At 35.6% G+C, this 22,641-nt stretch overlaps 1 protein-coding gene across 2 annotated transcripts in view; it reads right to left on the bottom strand.

Moving 5' to 3' along the window:
* Positions 1-22,641, bottom strand: part of RBM25 (RNA binding motif protein 25) — a 50,589-nt gene that overhangs the window by 9,733 nt on the left and 18,215 nt on the right. For both annotated transcript variants that reach the window (XM_081143215.1, XM_081143214.1), the window contains 8 exons: positions 20,412-20,469; positions 16,590-16,750; positions 8,277-8,462; positions 6,729-6,782; positions 6,424-6,507; positions 2,768-3,054; positions 2,239-2,461; positions 1,801-1,890 (listed from right to left, as the gene is read on the bottom strand). In XM_081143215.1, coding sequence (XP_080999341.1) covers positions 1,801-1,890; positions 2,239-2,461; positions 2,768-3,054; positions 6,424-6,507; positions 6,729-6,782; positions 8,277-8,462; positions 16,590-16,750; positions 20,412-20,469 — 1,143 coding nt within the window. The remainder of the gene's footprint in view (positions 1-1,800; positions 1,891-2,238; positions 2,462-2,767; positions 3,055-6,423; positions 6,508-6,728; positions 6,783-8,276; positions 8,463-16,589; positions 16,751-20,411; positions 20,470-22,641) is intronic.

Here is a 22,641-nt window from a genome sequence, read left to right as displayed (position 1 = left end):
ACACATTTCATTTGTAGGTAAATAATACAAGTAATTTTTCTGAAATGCAGGATTAAAAATTTAAATCATGTTCATGCATCAATTTAAAGGTAATGCCTGTCTCACTCTGAGTACACAAACCATGGAAGTACACAAACCTCTTATTCCTATTTTTGAAATATCAAATATACAACAAAATATTATATTTAATTGCAGTTATATCTAACAATTATATATGTATAAATATATAATCTTCATCTATTATACTGATAACTATTACATCTATATACAAAGTAAGTAATGGTAGGTTTCTAACTACAGTAAAATTTTAGCACACTTCATCCAGTTCAAATGTTACCTTTGTAAAGACTTCCCCAATCTAATCATCTATCCATGACCAACTCCTCCCACAGTCTCTCCTTGTACTCCCAAAAACTGTGAACACACCTTTACCATACCTTAAACCCTCTCACACATGCTAAAGTACCTTATCTCTGACAATATTACCCACTTACTTCAAAGTTAGAAGCATTATTTATTCTTGTATGTCCAGTACTTAGCGCAAGGCTGGGATATACTGTACACTCAAAATTTGTCAAATGAATTAAATCAGACTATCAGGTAGCAATGACAATGCAAATATCTAAATAAAACCCAGGAAAGCCCACAAGGTAAATACTAAAACAAACATAAGTTAACACTCTTGAAGAGTAGAAACTTCTTTTTACATCAGATATTTCTGTTACTTGAACATTTTTATAATAAGCAAATAACTGCTTTGTAATTTTTTTTTTTTTTAAGTTCCCAAACAAAAACTAGGAAATTTTTCTCTAGAAAGAGAGGTTTGAGATTTGTTTGTAGGAAGCAGAATCACTTCAAATCTATTCCACAATTATTTCTTCAAATAATTATGTCTCTTACTACTTTCCAACCTAGGGATGAAAAAGAAATTCTAGAATGGGAGCTGAAGTCCAGGGAAATAAAAAACATTTTAAATAATTCTATGACATTAGCGGATGTACTATCCAGAACACCCAAACTATCTATCTAGTTGCTGCATGCACCCTTTTGGTTACTTACAAAAATTCCCTCTATGTCTCATGTTCAAAAGCTATTTGAAGAAGATTCCTAACTTCAGTGTGAAGTTTTTGGAAGAATAATCTCCAAACTGGAGATAAAGAAACTTTCATGAAATTCTGGCAAAGACAGAACACATGGAACATACTACTGAAGCAAATACTATGATAAAATATATTTTTGTCATTTTACTTAGTACAACCTAAACCAATTGCTTCGCTGTTATAATTTATCAAACAATGCAAATGTGAAAAACAAGATGTATTTTTTATGATTATCAGATAGTCAAAAGAATAAACAGTAACCTAAGGAAAAACGATAATCCATAAATGTTATATACAAAAAACAGTAATTTTGATTTATAAAACCCGAGGTCTTCACATGACACTCTTTCCTCCATCCAAATGTACCAACCAATACAGAATACCAAAGCCTCTTCAAATTCAAAAATGTTGCAGATTCTTAACCAGAGGAAGTTCTGTATATTCTCATTTTACATATTATTTTATGACAGATTCACTTTCAAACTATGCTGAAAGGTAATTTTTTTTAGACAGCAAAAATGTGAAAAATAGAAGACAAAAATATTTTGGTGTACTGAAAGTGTCTCAAGGTTGTTTGAAACATATACAAATAAAATTATACTGGGAGCTTGTACATTTAATTACAGTTATTTCTAACTAACAGTAAAAATTTGATCTCATTTATATCTGAAAATCACTTATTTTTAACCTAGAACATTACCATTTCTCTTCTTCTTTCTTCTTCTCTTTCAGCCTCTTTCTCATATTCCCGGGTTTTCTTCCGTTCTCTGATTTCCCAATTCTTAAGGCGCTAAAAAATAAATTGTCAGAGCTTCAAAAATGTGTACAAAGGAAAGGTTCTAAAAATTTTTTTAATATTTTTTATTATTATTTATTTCAGAGAGCAGAAGGGAGAGGGGGAGAGAGAGAAACATCAGTGAGATGATGTCACTGATCAGCTAGCTGCCTCTTGCGCGCCCCCTACTGGGGATCAAGCCAGCAACTGGACATGTGCCCTGAAGGGAAACCAAACTCCTGATCTCCTGGTTCATAGGTCCATTGCTCAACCACTGAACCACGCCAGCCAGGAGGGTTCTAAAATTTTTGACTAGGCTACTAAGTACCAAGCTTTACAAACAAAAGCATTTCCTCAATTTACCTCCTGATAAGCAGCTTCTTTCTCTCGGAGTTTTCTTTCAAGTTTTCTTCGCTCATATGCATCTTCTTCATCCTCTTCTCGATCCCTCTTCTTGTCTTTCTCTCTTTCTCGCTCTCGTTCCCTTTCACGCTCTCTTTCTCGTTCACGCTCTCTTTCTCGTTCACGTTCTCTCTCTCTCTCTCTTTCCCGCTCCCGTTCCCTTTCACGATCTCTGCTCTTTTCTCTACATGAAAAAAAAATTTTTTAATCTATCAGTCTCCTTTCTGTTTTCCTTTAAAAACCAAGGAAGAGAACATATATTATGAAATATACGAACAAGCCAGAACTCAGTTTGATTTCTGCAGAATTGTAAACTCCTCCATATTCAGCAGAGGCATAGAATATAATCCTAGCCCCAAATTCTGAATTCAGTGTTAATACATACTGGTATCTCAGAAAGAGAAAAATACAAACTCTGGATATTAGAAATACAAAAGGCTAATGAACTGCTAACCAGTTCGGGAAATCAGTAACTTCTAGAAAGCCTTACCTTGATCGACTCCGATCCTTATTCCGATCTGAACTCCTTTCCCGATCTCGGTCACGATCTCTCTCTCGATCCCGATCTCGATCTCTCTCCTTTGTCCGGTCACGATCCCTATCCCGTTCTCGTTCCCGCTCCCGTTCCTTCTCCTTTTCTCGTTCACGTTCTCTTTCCCTTTCTCGTTCTCGTTCTCTCCTTTCTCGTTCCCTTTCACGCTCCCTCTCTCTTTCTCTCCGTTCTTTCTCAATTTCCTGTCTTTCTTTTTCTTTTTTGCCTTTCTCTTCTTCCAGTTTCTAGAAACCAATAAAAGTGCTTTTAGAGTTAATTCTGTAGTTCAGTATTCAGATATTTCCCGGCGCAATGCCCAATACTGGGAACAACAACAACAAAAACCACTGGTACTTTGTTATTAAATACTTGTGGTTTTACTTAACAAATTAAACTGAAGCAATCACAAGACTAGATAGATTTCGTGCAAAACCATATACTCTACACAGACCAGGAATCTCCGATCTTGGATGCTGGGAGATTGTGTCAGGTGTGGTTAGCCACTCAATGATTATATAACTAAAATGACCATGAAGAATGCGTTGGTTCATAATAATTTCTAGAAAGACAATCACTTGGCTAAAACATAATTATTCCATTATACATTTCTGTAAACCAGTGGGACTGATTTCAACCCCCTACTTCCCATTACCTAAAGGTTGCAGTTAAGGGTTTTAAAGACAAGGTGGGGAAGAAGAGTCAGGTCACTATAATGCAACTGAATAACCTGCCCTCTGGTTTGCCCACCCTCCGAAAGGCAAGGTAAATTCAACCAAGATCTGTCTTACTATCTATGGAAACATTTACTCCCACCATTACAAGATGGACAGCCCACCAAATTCAAGTTTGAAAATCACTCACTTCAAGCAAAAATTTTAACTGTAAAAGCAACATATTTATGCCCATAATGCCTATAAAACAATAAAAATATATCAACAGTGATAAATCCATCCTTGGAAGGAACGATTGCGTATTAACTTACAGATGCTGTGTTAGGACATGGATCGCCAACACTGGATTAACCTTGCCTACAAGCTATGTTTCTGGGAGGAAGAGCAAGTACATGGTTCACAAATAAACCAAATAACAAAGTCAGACCAAGTTTGTACCCTGACAAGATTACCAGTGTACCACACGGTTTCTATGCAAACTCAGAAAAAAAAAATTACCCCAAACAGGAAAAACAAAAACAAAACACATTTATCCCCTTGGTTTCATGTTTAGAGTCACTGAAATGAAATTTAAACTGTAACAATAAAATGTTCATTTTTTCTCTTTTCTCAGTCATGTAAAGCATTTAAAACAACTTTAAAAAGCAATCTTACCTGTTATACTTTTTCTCTTGCTCATGGATCAGAGAACTGATAGAGGATTATGAAAGAAAAGCTAATGCATGAAAAATCAATATATTCAGCTGCTGTGCCAGTCTGTATCAAAGTAGAATGTAGGCAAAGCTATACTGAATACATTGAAATTACAAAGGAAAGATAAAAAGAAATGGTAGAAAGAGGACAGGAACTAAAAGTTATTTAAAGGGGCAAATTCTAATTTCTGAAACAGTTCTAATGGATTATGAAAATTTAAATTGAAAAATGAGGCTAGACTACATAAAACTTACCTCAGTGTCATACACTTATAAAGAAATTTGTTTATTCCTGAGATAAATACTTACAGATTATTTTAGCTGTTCCAATAATTTCTTTTGTAGAATTCCTCAATTTTTTTTTACTCTTGTTTATTCACTGCACTACTTATTTCTTAGGTGTATAGTTTCACTTATGTAAATAATAATTTGTTTCGGAACTCGTTTCAAGGTTTTGTTCTAAGTAAATGAAAAAGTGAGTGAATCTGGTCCACACTAACTATTTCTAAAAAGGTTATATATGCAGTAAATAGATACACACACACACATATATGTATTTTAAGACAAAGACTGAAGAAAGAGGAAATGGAGTCTAAAGTGATGTAAGAAAGTAATGAAATAATGAAGAGGAAAGAATAGAAAAAAATCATAAATCTTACCTTATTCTCTCTTCAGACTCGTCCGTGCTGTAAATGGACGCCCCCTGCCACGCTGATACCCTGACAGTCTGTGGTTATTTAATAAACTCATACCAAAACATGCAAAGGTTCACTGAGCTCATTTTTTTTGTTACTCAAGTTTTAAACATTTCCTTTAACCATACCACCCAATAACAACAGTTTTTTATTTTGACTTTTTGTGAAAGAACATTTTAGAAATTCAAAACATTCCCCCACCCACCCTGCAGTGAAATAAGTCTAAGGCAGTCCAATGCCTGACAGCTTCTCAAACTCTGAAGCAAATATCTTGAATTCATTTTTTAAAAACACGATTTTGTCAACTTTACCAATGACATGACAGGGTTTAACCAATAACAACAAAAAGGGGGTAAACCACACACACAACTATATACTATTTTCAAAAGCTTACACAGACCCTGAATTTGAGTGTTAAACCTAACCAAAGTATTCCTCTAAAATGCCTTCCCACAGACCACCCTTTTAACTCTAAAAATCAATTTGGGAGAACTGTACTTGTGCTTTTATTCACATTTAATTCCTGAAAAAGCACTGTGTAAGTAAGCTAAGGCTGGGCCTGGATAATAAGCGTTCAGTAGCATTGATTAAATAGTATTAAATGTCAACTTCAAATTTTAAAAACAGTAAGAAAAAATAAGATTAAATAAAAGAAAAAAACACATTTCACTGAATTAAAGGTCACCCACTTTGAGGAAGAACCAGTAAAATCTTATTATCTCTAACATCAAAATACATATCATGCAGTGTTTGCATTTCACTGTCCATAAAAGCATCAACTTCAACATCAGCGAACATTCACAGGTGCACTGTCATTGAGAGAAGCTTTCAATAGGCAAAACTCGTGAATGGGATTTACTACACACAAAATACCCATTTCCAAGCCAGTTACCCCTTTGCATATTTTTCTGAGGGGGCATCCATAAATATAATAAAAAACAGAAGCTCATACTTACATCCTATTCCTTGTTACTTTCCAAGCTGAGTGTTTCATCTTGCATTAGTCACCATATGATCTCTATCATAATGGTGGGGGTCAATGAATAGATTAGCTTTATGGGCATTTACAGTTCTTCCATGCATCTAAAATTTGGTAAGTCTGGTAACCACTGACCTACTTTTTAAAATCTCCCCCTCTCAACTTAAATCTATACAAATAAAAATCTTAAATTTTAACCTCAACTCTAAAGAAAAGGTTTTCCTAAGTTAAATAACTGCCCCCAGAAATACACTACAGTGTATGTTATCCTGCCCCCTTGAATCTAGTTTAAATCTGACCTGATGTTTATGTTGAAATCTAAAAATAAAATTAGCTTTCATTCATATTAAAGTGAGATGACTGCAGAGTAGTCAGTAACTGAAAAACACTAAGTACAATATGTCACGGTCCACTTTAATATGGTATTGGTCTTCTGTTTGTTTCTATCTAAATATTAAACCTATAAAAAGCATTTAAATTTATATTCTAATGTAAGGTTGATTTTTTTTTTTGTCTGTTTGCTTTGGATTCTGTAAAAAGTCTAGATTGGTATCAAGCGAAAAAGCAAGAATACTACCTTATGTGTGTCTCTGAATTTGCTGATCTCTCGGGATATCAGGTCTCTTTTGTCTTCTTCCATTTCTATAGCATTTATATCTTCCTAAAAGACAATGGGGACAGGAGGGAATGCATAAAGATCAATCTAATAAAAAGGTTAGATATACCATACAGGTCTTACAAAAGATAGGAGTAAATAAAAGGAACTTCTATAGTAACAAATCTAACAATCTAAATTAAGTAGTGAAAAATCAGATAGACAAGAATCACAAATCTGGCAATTAGTAAACACAGTTATTGTCAAAGCCTACAATGTAAACAAACCTTCGTGATGAGTGGATAAGGGATCAGAGGTGCCACTGGAAATCTGCGGAAAATCTGCGAAAAAAATCCACAAAGACTTTTTTAAAAAAACACACACACAAGAGTCTATATTACTCTGCAAGACAATGCTCTGTATGTTTATACTGTAAGCAATGCAAGATTTCTCTGACATTTTCCTGATTTCAAATAACTTAATAAGAAAAAATATTTCACTCACTCACTATAACCTCTCCCATCACCTCCTCCCCCTCCAACTCCCCTAAGCAATGGAATAAGGGTGGTCTAATACTATCAGGGCTTTTTCCTTGATAGGAAAAAGTCATACCAAGAAAATGTGCTCATAATTCCTGACACAGAGCAGGATTTCTTTGATCCTCTCTTCCCAACCCATATCCAACATATATGTCAAGTTATTTTCTCCTTCGCCATTACCCTCAATTACCCTGTTCCTAACTAAGTCTACAATTACCATTCCCAAATACAGGCACTTCACCAGGCAGGTATTTATGATCACATGAGGAAGAATGAGCCAAGTAATAAAAATATATTTGGCCAAAGAAAATTGAAGCTGCCCGGCTAGTGTGGCTCAGTGGACTGAGCATTGTCCCATGCACCAAGAGGTCACTAGTTAGATTCCCAGTCAGGGCACATGCCCGGGTTGAGGGCTCGATCCCCAGTGGGGGGCATGCAGGAGGCAGATGGTTGATGTGATGTTTCTCTCTCTCCTTTCAGTTCCTCTCTCTCTAAAAATCAATAAAAACACATTAAAAAAGAAAACTGAAACTGGCCTAATAAGGCAATGAAATATCACAATGTTCATAGTACTTTTTCATGGTGTATGCAATCCATGCATATAACACAATTCTGATATTTTTAGAGACTACTCCCCATAATTTCTCTAAGTTTATTCAAAAGAAATAAGTGTATGAAAACGAAACATTTTCTTTCAACCTGGACTCTCTACTGTTCAGTTAGCTTGGTCTGACAAATGGTGATAATATAATACACTGGGGAGGAGTGTGTCATCTTGTGCTGCTCTTTCACAGTCTTCCAGTTAGAATTTGAACAGCATTACTGTCCATGGAGGGGAATGCGACATGGTTTATAAGAAGACACAGCTAAAAATTAAAGAATGGGTAAAAATCTTCAGTGAATGAGACCAGCATCCTCCTTGGAGCAGAGACAGAACGATAATTAGGAAAAACAAGGCCAGCCCTTCATAGCCAAACAAAAACAAAAACATTTTACTTTAACCCTTAATATCCTACACTTCATTCACTCAAGGTTTTTTTCCCTTACTGAATCTGAATCCATAGCTAAGCACAAGATTCTATGCCAGTGCATTTTAAACACAGAAACCAAATGTTTTGGGGGGGGGGGGAAATAAGTTAATTGGTAAAATGGTCAAATTAAGCTTAACAGTACATTATAATTAATGCTAGTTATTCTCTTTTCCCCTTATAAGTTAAAATGTACTGAAAGCACAAGAGTGACGCCATAAAAAATAAACTGCTGGAATGACTATTGTCAGAAATTAGTAACACATACGTCCTCCTTCTTTTCCTTCTTCTTCTTCCTGGGGTGAGAGTCAGATTCTTGTGAAGGGGCATTGAGCTCGCTGGAGTATTCACGTATTAAAACTTCAATGGCCCCTTTGATCATCTGATCTCTTCTCTTAGTTTCTTCATCTAAGGCTTCTTCATCATCATTAGTGACAGTTTCTGGCCTGGCAGTCTGAGAACAGAACAAAAAACAAGGCAAATTCAGGAGTGGCGGGATGAATCAAAAAAATGAAGAACATTCTAAGACTTAGCACATAAAACAAGCAAGCATGTTTTCTTCAAAACATCTCTGTAGTCATATTACATGCAGACCTGATTTTGCTCTTAACATTATACATTTTTATCCCTTGATAGCTATTATTTTAACCCCTACCCAGCTACAGGAAGATTAAATCACAAGACTAGCACACTGCACAAAACATCTGCCAACCTTTCCCAATTTTTCAGGCTGTCTTGTTCAATACTTGCACAAACTAAGAATATTTCCTAAGCAACTAACTCCTTGAACGGTTAAAAATTTAATTATGTGAAACAAGCAAGTATGCTACCCACTATTTAAAATAAAAAAGCAGCCCTAGCTGGTTTGGCTCAGTGGTTAAAGCACTGGCCCTCGGACTGAAGGGTCCCAGGTTCAATTCCAGCCAAGTGCACATACCTCGGTCGCAGGCTCAATCCCTGGCCCCAGTTGGGACACCAGTGGGAAGCAACCAATCAATGTGTCTCTCTCACATCAATGTTTTTCTCTCCCCACCCCCTTCCACTCTCTGAAAAGCAATGGAAAAAATATCCTGGAGGCTGGCCAGCATGGCTCAGTGGTTGAGCCTCAATCTATGACCCAGGAGATCGTGGTTCAATTCAGTCAGGGCACATGCCCAGGTTACGGGCTGGATCCCCAGTAGCGGGTGTGCAGGAGGCAGCCAATCAATGACTCATCATTGATGTTTCTATCTCTTTCCCTCCCCCTTCCTCTCTCTGAAATCAATAAAGACATATTTATTTTTATTTATTTATTTATTTTTAAATATATCTTTATTGATTTCAGAGAGAGGAAAGAAGAAGGAGAGAGAGAGCCAGAAACATCAATGATGAGAGAGTCATTGATCGGCTGCAGCCCCCAACCCGGGCAGGGTATCGAACCCTGATCGCCTGGATCCTAGGTTGACACTTAACCGCTGAGCCACACCCGGCTGGGCAATAAAGACATATTTAAATATATATATATATATCTATCCTCGGGTGAGGATATAAAAAATAAAAATAAAAAAAGCACGTGTAGGTGAAATGAAAAACACTAAACAGGTTTTTTATATTTATCTTTATTGTTGAAAGTATTACAGATGTCCCTTTTTTCCCTCATTGATCCCCTCTACCCTGCATGTGTCCCACCCCCAAGGCCTTCCCCATACTATTGTCTGTGTCCTCAGGTTATGCATTTATGCAAATAAGTTCTTTAATTAATCTCTCCCCACCCATTCCCCCACCCATGACTTCCCTCTGAGATTCCTCAGTTCGTTCCATGCGTCTATGTTTCTGAATCTGTTTTGGTCATAAGTTTATTTTGTTGTTCATTAGTTTATTTTGTTCATTATGTTCCACATGAGTGAAACAGCACGATACTTGTCTTTCTCTGACTGTCATATTTCACTCAGCATAATACTCTCCAGTTCCATCCATTCTGACCATAAGGGTAAGAGATCCTTCTTTTTATAGCTGCATAGTATTCCATGGTGTAAATGTCCCACAGCTTTTTTATCCACTCATCTACTGATGGGCACTTGGGTTGTTTCAAGATCTTAGCTATTGTAAATTATGCTGCTATAAATATAGGGGTATATAAGTTCTTTCTGATTGGTGTTTTGGGTTTCTGAGGATATATTTCCAGACATGGGATCACTGGGTCAAATGGCAATTCCATATTTAATTTTTTGAGGAAACTCCGTATGGTTTTCCATAGTGGCTGCACCAGTCTGAATTCCTACCAGTGTACTAGGGTTCTTTTTTCTCCACATCCTCACCAGCACTTGTTGATTTGTTGATGGTGGCCATTCTGATAGGTGTGAAGTGATATCTCATTGTCGTTTAATTTGCATCTCTCTGATGATTAGTGACTGTGAGTATTTTTCCATGTCTCTTGGTTACCTGTATGATCTCTTTGGATAAATGTCTATTTAGGTCCTTTGCCCATTTTCTAATTGGGCTGTTTGTCTTCCTCTTGTTAAGTTGCATGAGTTCCTTATATACTTTGGATATTAACCCTTTATCAGATATGTCATTGGCAAATATGTTCTCCCATACAGTGGTCTTCCTTTTCATCTTGTTGATGGTTTCTTTTGCTATGCAGAAGCTTTTATTTTGATATAGTCCCATTTGTTTACTTTCTCCTTTGTTACTCTTGCCGTAAGGCAAACATTTTGCTATGACAGTCTTATACAATAAAATGCAAGTCTCAGATAGGTCAAGGCTGAAACAATGGCTTCTTTTTTCTCCCCTGCTTTCTACAATTTTTATAATGTGGGAATACCACTTATAAAATCATAAACTTATACACTAAGAAAAAAATCAACTCTAAATACTGCACAAGTCTTTCTCCTCATGACTGGCACATGTAAAAAATAAAAAAACAAAATTCATGTTATAGTGCTTCTCACAAATAAGCAACTATTTGTAAGACTTCATTATTTTGTAAAAGAAGCCTAGATTGTTACTTCTGTTGATGTGAGAAAAAATTACTGGCCTCTACTGTGCTAATATTCTTCTTGTTTCTAGGTTTTATTTTAAGTCTCCTAGTTAAGGAATTAATCCAGTTCAAACCACAAAATTTAGAAAATGACCTAAATAATTTCCAGTTACTCTCAATGCCTCTTCTCTTAAAACTTAAAATGGTGGTTACAAGCAACATAATAAAGAGGTATGTATATAAAAAAAAACCTTTTGCAATTTAAAACTATATACATGCATACCCCAAAGTAGTTACTAATTTACTTGGTAAACATATACTATGCACATTGTCATGTATATGAATATGAACCATGCTCTTCTGCACAAATGCTGGCTTCCGGTCACAACACATGCAACTCTATTCAAGGTTGAGTTTCATGCCTTGTGGCTCCTTAATATAACCTAGCAGTCACTCTTAACTCAATCACCAGCATTCTGAAAGCTGTCTCCAACAGATACTTATTCAACAAGCATGTATTTCTTAAATGAATTTGCTCAACAAATTCAGAGCCTCCTACATGCAAGATACTATGCTAGATGGCAAAAAAGTCAAAATTGAAAATAGCCTTGTCCTTACGCATTTTAACAATAAAGAATAAGAGAAGGTTATGATACAAATAACTTCAATGTAAGTCATGTGATATTACAAAACTAAGCACCCTAAAAGAATGTCTTTCTCAAACCTGACTTTCTTCATCCAATCTTCTTGTAACCAACTATGTACTTGGCATCTTAGAAAAAGACAAGATGCTTTACCCAAGGATAGTAATTAAATTCTTAAAATTACTTTTCAAAAATATTGTAAACTATAATTGTGGCAATGTGTTCCTTTAAGTCAATAATGTATCACAATAAAGTCTTCAAGCAGCTTTCACTAAAACCCCTTTAGTGATACTCTGCTTCTTCCCAGGTTTTAAAGAATTTGCCCTCCAGTAAACATCGTTGAAACTGTAGGTAATGAGATATACACGGCTTTTTCAACCCAACCCTCAGCTGTTAACACCTGTGAAATTATACTCTATGAGAGAGCATCCAATCTGCCTTTAGCTTTCCTCCTACATTCTAAGCTCCTTTCCATGAACCCTCTACATCTCCATGCTATTCTAAGCATAAGGATAGAAGTGGGGTTAAAAATCCAAAGGCCTATTCATCTAAAAATACTCATTGCCCCTAAATTCCCTACCACCACCATCCTAAATCAAAATTTAAATATTAGTAGAGCTGATCTTACCTAAGTAGTTGGAATGAACTAATTCATACTACCTTGCAAATGACTACTGCCCCTTGATCTATAGAGAAAATGTGTATTTCAGTGGAAAGCTAATTAGTCCATATCTCTTAATTGATTATTAATGTAAGAAAAACAAAAGTAAGCAGATATATCATGGAAGAAAAAGTTATTTTTGGTTTCAACTTGCTCTACCCTCTGGGTCCTCAACCATGAACAATTTCCTGATTTCCAATTTCTTCTACTTCAGAAACAGAAATCGCATTCACTACTACTGAACAGCAAAAGGTGAAGGATTTAGCAGTACAACAAGATCACAGGGATCCATTAAGTACCTGAGATGTTTATGTGGCCTTTATTCGGCTCTTTTCAAAAAAATTTAAAAGCTTCAATAGTAAAGCTACTGGTTGTAGAGTTGGAAAACAGCTCTTCCAGGCTTCTTCTTTGGCACTGACTTCTAAGGAAATGCAGAGCTCTTTCTTTTGAGGAAATGTACTCAGCCAGACTACTTAACAGGCAAAGATGTGAAGATGTTCTTACATCAACTAAAGTTTAATGTAAGTGGCTCCTTTCAGAGATTATCTGTACTTCCTACACTTGTCAGAATTCATTCTTGAATGCTAACAACCACGACCTATGACAATCAAACAGATAGCCCTGCCTTTACTGCTGAACAGCCAGAAGGCAAAAGGTCATGGAACAGATCAATATGGCCACCTCAAATGAACTATTTTGACTAAAGGCCAAAAAGTTGCTTCTACAAATTCTGAAAAAGATAAATGAAAATTTTTTAATCAAGCCATTAGAGCACATAAATCCTCTTAAAACTGTGGGTCAGAAAAAAATCTCTTTCTAGACAAGCTTGTATTTCTTTTTTAGTCAACTAACTGTTTTCTTTTCTGCCTGGGAGTCAGGAAACTGCCTGAATAAAGTGACAAACAAGTTTCTCAAAGTCTTATTCTCATATCATCTACCTTAAGCCACTGTTTTCTAAATTTCTCCAACAAATCAATAAATGAGAAAAAACAAGTAACCTCTCATATTTTATCTTTTTTTTTTTTTTATTATTATGTCTACTGATTTGCAGGAGGGGAGGGAGACAGAAACATCAATGATGAGAGCCATTGACTGGCTGCCTCCTGCATGCCCCCTGCTGGGGATGGAGCCCTCAACAAGGCCATGTGCCCTGACGGGGAATCAAACCGCCCTCTGTTGGATCATAGGTTGATGCTCAACCACTGAACCACAACAGCTGGGCTCATATTTTATCTTGAAAAATCATGACAAATCTGCAGTCTACTCCGCAATACAGTTATACTTGCCTAAGTTACGTAAAAAAAAAAACAACAAAAAAACAGTTTTAAATCTGAGACTTGCTTGACATTTTAAATATCAATATTGTTGAAGCAAATTGACATTCCAGAAAAATGCCATTTTTGTCTTGTGACTTCAGGCACCTGGGCACCATGCCAAGTGTACACAGGAGTCATGTCTGTTAACTTTTAAAAAATTCATTTTATCTGAAATAATTGTTTTTATTGGAGGTGGCTTCAATTCCACTCTTGGAGATAAAAACAGATTTAAGTTGTGGTTCCTCTGGCTAATGGTGATTTACAAATTAAGCCACAAAACTGTGCGTTTCCTTACTCATAGTGATTTACTTCATGTTCAGCCTACACTATCTGCAAATACTACAAATTAAACTACCTCACAAGCTAATGGTTAAATACAGCAAAACAATGAGCCCCAGGGAATTATACAAAAAAATATTGAAGACATGCTTTATTTTAAATAAGAATTCAGTTATCACAGCAAGGAAAACCTGAAAACTTGTGGCATACAAATTGTTTAAGATTTTAGTGATATGGCTGGCCCTGGCTGGGTAGCTCAGTTGGTTAGAGCAACCTCCTGAGAGGACAAGGCTGCAGGTTCAATCCCAGGTGAGGGCACATACAAGAATTAACCAATGAATGCATAAATAAATGAAAAACCAAATTGATGGCTTCCCACCACCACTCTTCCCCTCTCTCTAAAATCAATTAAAAAATAAATTGGGGGAAAATGGAATACTCTTTATTAAAAAAAAAAAAGTGTACTAAAGTTAACTGACATATAATGTGTGAATATATCCTCTAGAGATACTTTTTAAAAACCAAATATTAGCCTCTGGCTGCTGTGGCTCAGAAGGTGAGTGTCAGCCCAAGAAAGAGGTGGTCACGGTTCATTCCCGGTCAGGGCACATGCCTAGGTTGTGGGTTTGATCCTTGGTGGGGGGCATGCGGGAGGCAGCTGATTGATGGTTCCCTCTTATCATCGATGTTTCTATCTCTCTCCCTCTCCCTTCCTCTCTCTGAAATCAATTTTTTAAAAAAAAGCAAAATTAGCAACCCAAATCCAACAACATATGAAAAGACACCATGATTAACACCTCCCACCAAAAAAAGAATCAACCAATGCATGCATAAATAAGTGGAAATACAAATTGATGTTTCTCTGTCTCTCCTCCTTCCTCTCTCTAAAAATAAAAAAAATTAAAAAGATTGGCCCTGGCCGGTGTGGCTCAGTTGGTTGAGCGTCACTGTCAGTGCACCAAAAGGTCACTGGTATATTCCCAGTCAGGGCACATGCCCAAATTGCAGGTTGGATTCCTGGTCGAGGCATGTACAGGAGGCAACCTATCAATGTTTCTCTCATCAGTTTCTCTCCTCCAGCCCCTTCCTCTCAAAAAAAATTTTTTAAATATTTTAGTGATGTGACAGGTAACACTGCTGATCTGAGATACAATTTACACTCCAGAGAAATTTTATTATTTCCTTATAAAGCTAGGTAAGAACAGTAAGATTATCAGGAGAGGAATATAACTACAACTGTTATTAATTTCGTTTTTGCTATGGACATCATCCTAGGTTCTGTGGAGGTACAAGATTAAGGGACACACTCTGTGAACTTACTGCCCTTTCTATCTTGTAATCGGAGAATGGAAGGAGGATAAGAAAATAAAACTGAATATAAGAAGCTATGAGAGACAAAGAGATAAAAAATATATACTACAAAGAAGACTGACATTAACAACAGTAAAAATCTGCTTGATATGGGAAGAGAAAATTTAATTCTGCCCGAGAGGAATCAAGGGTTAGGGCTGATGAATCAACATTTTAATTACACTGGATAAAATTTCAACAGGAAGGGTGGGTGGGCAACAAGGGCATGAGATGTCAGCAAAGCACAAATGACCTTTGTATGGATACCTGACTGAATGGAAGGAGATTGATGGGGGATACTAGAAAGGTCAACTGGAGTAAAAAAAATATGTAAAAAATTCAAAACCATTAAGGACGCATGAGCAGGGTGTTGGCATAATAGTTATGTTTTAGAAATATAAGCAGTACTGTAATAGTCAGATGAAAGAAAACTAAATGCGAGGAAATAAGTTAAAACATTATAATAAGTCCAAGGAAAGAGGAAAAAAGCTAATTACAAAACAATACTTAGAATTCAATCCTGTATTTATGAAAGAAAAATACACATATTCCAATCAAACATATATTCATCCACATAGAAGTCTGGAAGAACTACAGACAGAAAGGTCTACAGTGGTAACCAATGGTGATGGGATTATGGGTAGTGCTTAATTTATTTTTTATAGTTTGCTTTAACTTATGAGTTTTTTAGAAAAAACTATACACGAAAGCTATTTCTATTCTGAATGACAATAAAACCTTGAAGAGGGCAAAAGGCTGTTTTGTTTTTGTAGAGGCAGAAAGATAATAAAAAATCTATTTTGGATCCATTCAGCTTATGGTGCCAACAGAAACTAGGAAGGGATAACAAAGAAATATATACTCAGACTTTAGCAATTTTCTGCTTCGTTGAGAGGAAGTAATAATAATGCATACAATACATTATATAAAAATTCCCTTACTTTAGCTTAGCTTTCTATAGCCACCTGAGAAAAATAAGATTTATTTTCAATATTTTAGAACCTGTGTAGTTCTAAAAGAGAGGGCAAACAATAAAAATTGTGTAGGGTGAAATATATTTTGTACTTACAAAGCTGCCTTAATGAATTAGCTCTGTTTGGAATAGTCTGTACCAATGTTTTCTCTGGCAAGTTAACCTTGTCCAGCCTCCCTTACTACCTTCATCCCAACCTGGAACAAGCAAACCAACAGTCATCCACCCACAATGGGTAGATAAAAGATTTAAAACAACTATAAACTATAAAACACCTTCCTGCATGTTAGGCATACACATGATGGTCTTGTAAAGCCCCATATTAGAGTCACTCATAATAAGTGTTTACACTGAAAGAGCACATCTGGCCCAGAGAAGATAACACTACAGAAAACATACCCCATTAGAAGCTTTCTTCTTTGCTTTCCATTCATCCAGTTGTGCCTTTGTCTTTGCATCAACTTTAACAAGTAGCTTCTTCTCTCCAATCTGCAGGTCATGTAATAACCTGAGTGCACGGAGGGTAGATTCAGGCTCCTTATACTCACAGAATCCAAAGGCTAGCAATAGATGTGAAGAATTAGTAAAATATCACTATAATAATGAAAGATGAAGAATATTTATGGAAAATTAAAATCATTAAGAGACCAAATGTCGTAATACAACACAAGGATTACTCATGTTGTCACTCCTCCCTTTCTTTTAATTACCTTTGAAAAGGGTTTCACTTTTACATCCTCAACCCAAAGAAGAAAGAGAAGACAAAAACAAGAGAATGGAAGAAAAATTCTAATCAGGGAAAATTGACTGCTACTTATTAGAAGCAGTGATTAGAAGCCCTGGCCAGTTTGGCTCAGTGGTTAGGCCATCAACTCAGTGACTGAAGGGTTCCGGGTTCAATTCTAGCCAAGGGCACGTACCTTGGTTGCATGCTCGAGCCCCTATTCCCAGTTGGGGCCCGTGTGGGAGGCAGCCAATCGATGTGTCTCTCTCACATCAATGTTTCTCTCTCCCTCTCCCCCACTCCCTCCTCTCCCTCTGAAAAGCAATGGAAAAAATGTCCTCAAGTGAGGATTAAAAAAAAAAGAAGTGCTGATAAAATAGTTAGCAAAATCAGCAAATTTCATGATTTTGTTTGTTAATTATATCATGAATTCATTCCATCCAGACTTCCTAACAGCTACAAATAAGTGAGAACAGGCTGTTTCAACATATATACAGTACTCTTCTGAGAAGTTAAGACTATAAAAGTATTCAACAATAAAGATAAATTTAAAAAACACATAAAAAACTATAAAAGTAACAATCTCTTACCCTACTCACTTAATTTTTCTGCTTCATTTTAATAACTAGTCTATTATTACCATGCCTTTAAATCAGAGACATTAAAAATTAATTTTCAAAAGAGTAACCTAAAAATTGAAAGTAAAATTAAACAAATGAATCCAAATATGTATACAGTTAATGGCATAACCACACAGAAACTATTCTGAGTGAATTTAAAACAGTAAATTGACCGTATATTTTTAGTGGGGCATATCCTAAGGACAAAAAGATCTGTCAATATAAAAGAAAATTTCAATAATCATATTTTTTGATGGTAGTGTTGGTATTATTAGTCTGAAATTATTGTATGTGAAAAGTGAAGTGAAGCAAGCCAGTAATTATTTAATAGTCTATCATCCCAGGTGTCCCTGAAACTCAAGATTCTCAGTGTGGGAAAAGTGAAATACAGATATATGACAGAAAAGGTTAAATGAAAACCTTTTAGTCCTGAATGTGAATTATCGTGTAATGGAACGACTACGAGCAAAGACCAAACCACTCTTACAATGAGCACACCTAATCCTAGGTTGTGATTTTGAAAGCAGTTTCCCGCTAAAAGGAACCAGAGCTCTGCAGAGAAATGGCTGATCCCAAGTCTGGGTCAGAAAAACTACTAGATTGAGCTGGAAACGCCAGATAACAAAGACACTCTCAAAGGCAGCCTTGTGTCAAAACCACTGGAAATCCAACTTGCAGAGGCAACTAACTTATGACACGTTAAGCTTCACCAGCAATAACGGCAATTAATCCATATTACATATAATAATAAATTGAATATGCTTTAATCTGTAAGTTCAAAATAGTTCTTAAAAAAAAAAAAATCACTACTAGAGGATGGTGAAGGCACAAGCTCATTCTTTTGAAAAATGAAATGAAGAACCAAAGCATTTATCCTATTTTGTTTTTTTTAATAAAAAGTATACCTCTAAGTAACCAAATAGTAGATGGAAGGGGAAATTTATCCTTATAGAAGTACTCTACAAATAAGTGAAGAACATTTGTTCTTCAATGAAGGAATGATAAAAATCTTCAAAATAGACTATTATATTTGCAACCTCCAATGAATGAATCAACTTAGGCACTGACAACCAACCGCTGCTACCATAAAAAATATATATAGCCTAACATACCTCCTTATGGAAAAACACTACTTTTATAGAATTCTTACAAATAAAAGCATCAACAAAAATAACACAAACTCAAATATGATCAAGTCTCAAGATACAATTACCAACCAGTTTACATAAAATAGAGGACAGAGATGCACAGCACATTATTCTACTGGAGCTGCAACCAGCAAATCCACACTAAATAAATACTACTGAGCAGCCCGGCTGGAGTGGCTCAGTTGGTTGAGCATCGACTTATGCACTGAAAGGTAGCCAGTTTGATTCCCAGTGAGGACATACACCAGTCAGGTCATATACTTGGGTTGCAGGTCAGGGCTCGTACACAAGGAAGGCAACCGATCAATGTTTCTGACATCGATGTTTTTTTCTTTCGCTCCTCCCCCTCCCCCCGCCCCCTTCCTCTCTCTAAGCATGTCCTGGGCTACGGATTTTTAAAGAAAGAAACATTATTAGGGAAATGACCCGGTTTCTTCACAAATACTTGCAAAAAAAAAAAGAGATAGTTAAAATAGTAAGAGACTTTAAAATCATCCAGCACAGCTGGCATGGCTCAGTGGTTGAAAGTCAATGTATGAACCAGGAGGTCACAGTTCGATTCCAGGTCAGGGAACATGCCCAGGTTGCTGGCTAGATCCAGCAACCCCCCCAGTGGGGGTTGTGCAGGAGGCAGCCAATCAATGATTCATCACTAATGTCTCTTACCTCTCTCTTCCTCTCTCTGAAATCAATAAAGATATATATTTTTTTTTAAAAGCCAAACAATAGCAATGTGTGCACCTTATTATATAGATCCCAAATCAAACTATAAAAATATTAACATTTGAGGCAACTGGGTATCTCAACACTGACTGGAGGATATTGCCTCAATGTTGGATCTCTCAATACTGACTTAATGACATTAAGAATAGTTAATTATTTTAGGACTTACAACAGTATTTTAAAACTTTTTGAAGTCCTTACCTTTTAGAGACACATACTAAAATATTTACAGACAAAATAATCTGGTGCATAAGTCAGCTTAAAAATAAAGAAGAAATGGGTAGGGTTAAGCACAACTGGCCATAAGTTGGTCAATGTTCAAGTTAGATGAGTAAATGGGAGTTGATCTTACTAGTCTAATTTTATATATGATTTTTTTTCCATAATAAAAAGTGTTTAAAGAATATCAAGCAGGTATTTCTACCAAGCATGAAAAGAACAGTATGCTTTCAAGACTACAAGGTCATCTCATCATCTTTTCTGCTACTTTCTTCATAAGTCCTAACTGTCCCATCGTGATCTTACACTCCTGCTCTGGGACAAAGAGGGCTTTGTAAAGTAATCTTCTAAGAAACCAGTCAGTCTGAATTATTTTTTTTCTTTCCTACCTGATTCCTGTTATGCTTTTCCACTTTCTAATCTCAACTCTCAGCAACATCTTCCCAACTGCCTTTAATCCTATTCCAATAAGGAAGATAAACAATGGTAACAGAATACTCCCCATGGTAAATGAGTAAAATATGCTAAAAGTGATTTACCCACAGGTTAAAATAATCTCAGTCCTGGCTGGGTAGCTCAGTTAGTCAGAATGTCGACCAGCTACATCAAGGTTACGGGTTCTATCTCTAGTTGGCATATATACAAGAAGCAAATAATGAATGCATCAATAAATGAAACAACAAATCAATGGTTCTCTCTCTCTCCACCTTCCTCTCTCTAAAACAATAAATAAATAAATAATAAATAAATAGTTTAATGATCTCAATAAATAAATAAAGTATCCTACCTTGAAGTTTTCCAGATGCACCTTGTACTCTCTTCCAGCTTAAAACCAAGCCACATTTCTTAAAGAGGGGGAAAAAAATGTTGTTACCACTTAAAGTTAACTAACTTATATTACAAATAAGAGCACAATTATATTCCCATTAGGGAAAAAAAAAAGCAAAAAAAAAGAAAAAGATCGTATTAGCAACTAAGTTTCTTAAATTCTCTCAACTCCCACAAATCTATCATATGAAATATATAACAAATTATTTCAAAAAATATACATAAATTCTGATTTGCAAAAAATTGCATTTTAATAAATCAGAAATTTCATAGCATTATTTATCCTATAAAATATATGCATAAAAAAGCAAAATGCCCATTATAATAGTTAAAACTATAGTAAATTCAAGTAAATCCATAAAGATTATGTTTTAAAACACATGTATATATTACAAAAGATTTTTAATGACATGGGAAAATGCTTTATATGGAGTGCAAAACATGTGACATGAAACTGCAGATATACAGTACGATTTTAATTATGCAAAAAAACCCACAAAAAACAAATTTTCATAAAGTGATCAGAAATATTCCAAAATGTTAAGGGGCAGGTTGTGTGAAGGGTGGGACTTCATTACAACTTGTTTCCTTTCAAAGTTTTAAAATATTATTTCTAATTATTAAAAAACTAGAAGGTTAAAAAAAGTTATTTGTGGAAAGTATCTGAAGTTTGCCTGTCAAAGCTGAATACGAATAAATTTTTCACATCTCCCTTCAGAGAAACCACTAAAGTGATAATCAGAGAATATAAAAGGTAAAAACCGTTAAAGTCTAACATGAGAAACAGCAGCAAAACTCAACAAAATTTTGAAAAAACATAATGGATGGATGGTAACTCATTCAATAGAGCAAAGAAAGCTGTAACTCCAAGTGTCTACAGAGGCAGATACTGGTGAAAAAGAAAGGCTAAAGTGATTTTACAAAGCCACATAGATCTAGAAGTTAAAAAAAAAGGCGGGGTTTGGGGGGGGGGGGGGCCCTGGCTAGGTAAGTCAGTTGGTTAGAGCATCCTCCCAATATGCTAAGGTTGCAGGTTCCATCTCCAGTCAGGGCACATAAAAGAAACAACCAATGAATACATAAATAAGTAGAACAAAAAAATCAATGTTGCTCTATCATCAATAAAAAAAAAATAATAATAAGGTACAGTGGAGAATGGGGTTGAAGCATGAAGCTGAATAAAAGCTTGCCTGACAATATGAATATGGCATAATCAAAGTCAAAGTTCTTCTCAAGTAACTACCTTATTCTCCACCCCCCAAGAGCCTAAGAGTTAGTCTGAAGAAAGTGAATACAACAACCTTAGGCTATGAAGCACCAGATATGAAGGAAGATCTGGATGAGATACAGAGTGGGTAACAAGGAAAGAAAGTGGAAGTATAAGAAATGCTTGAACTCAGTCCTTCAACCCCAACCCACACAGGCAGCCAATCATATACTCACCATGCGTGAAACTGAAAGTTTTCTAAAGAAACCAACCAGCCTCAAAGAAAAAGACCTCCACATATTAATATTTAAAACCACTGGTTACGAGGTAGATTGCTCTACATGATTTGCCAAACATTTTACAAAACCAGTATACAAAAGCCTTTTTAATCCCAAACTCTTAAATATGAAGACAATCATGGATCACCAGACATTTAAGGGAAAGCTTAAATGTGAAAGTGAAAGGAAGAGATAAAATTTAGGAATCCAAATCAAGCTTAAAAACAAAACATTTCGTTGCACATATAAATCAGAAAGAGGTTTTTAAAACGGATGTTTCAAACTGAAAAAATATACATATGTCCACACAAAAATTTGTACACAAATATTCTTAGTACCATTATTCCTAATAAACAAAAAGTGGAAACAACCCAACTGTAAATCAACTGATGAATGAGTAAAGAAAATGTGGTACAGCCATTAAATGGAACATTATCAGGTCATAAAAGGGACTGAAATACCAATACAAACTATAATATAGATGTACCTTGAAAACATTATGCTAACTGAAAGAAAACAAAAAGGTCACATATTTATGATTCTGTTATATAAAATGCCCAGAATAGGCAAATCCATAGAGACATAAAATACAATAATAGTTGCCAGAGGGTGAGGAAAGCAGAGAATGGGAAGTAACTGTTAATGGTTACAGGGTTTCTACTTAGGGTGATGAAAATGCTCTGGAATTAGTAGTGGTGTTTGTG

The sequence above is a fragment of the Miniopterus schreibersii genome (genome assembly GCF_964146895.1).
Source record: "Miniopterus schreibersii genome assembly, chromosome: 1".
NCBI classification, from domain to species: domain Eukaryota; kingdom Metazoa; phylum Chordata; class Mammalia; order Chiroptera; family Miniopteridae; genus Miniopterus; species Miniopterus schreibersii.
The sequence above is the reverse complement of the archived record's forward strand: the minus strand, read 5'-3'. Positions and strand labels throughout refer to the sequence as shown.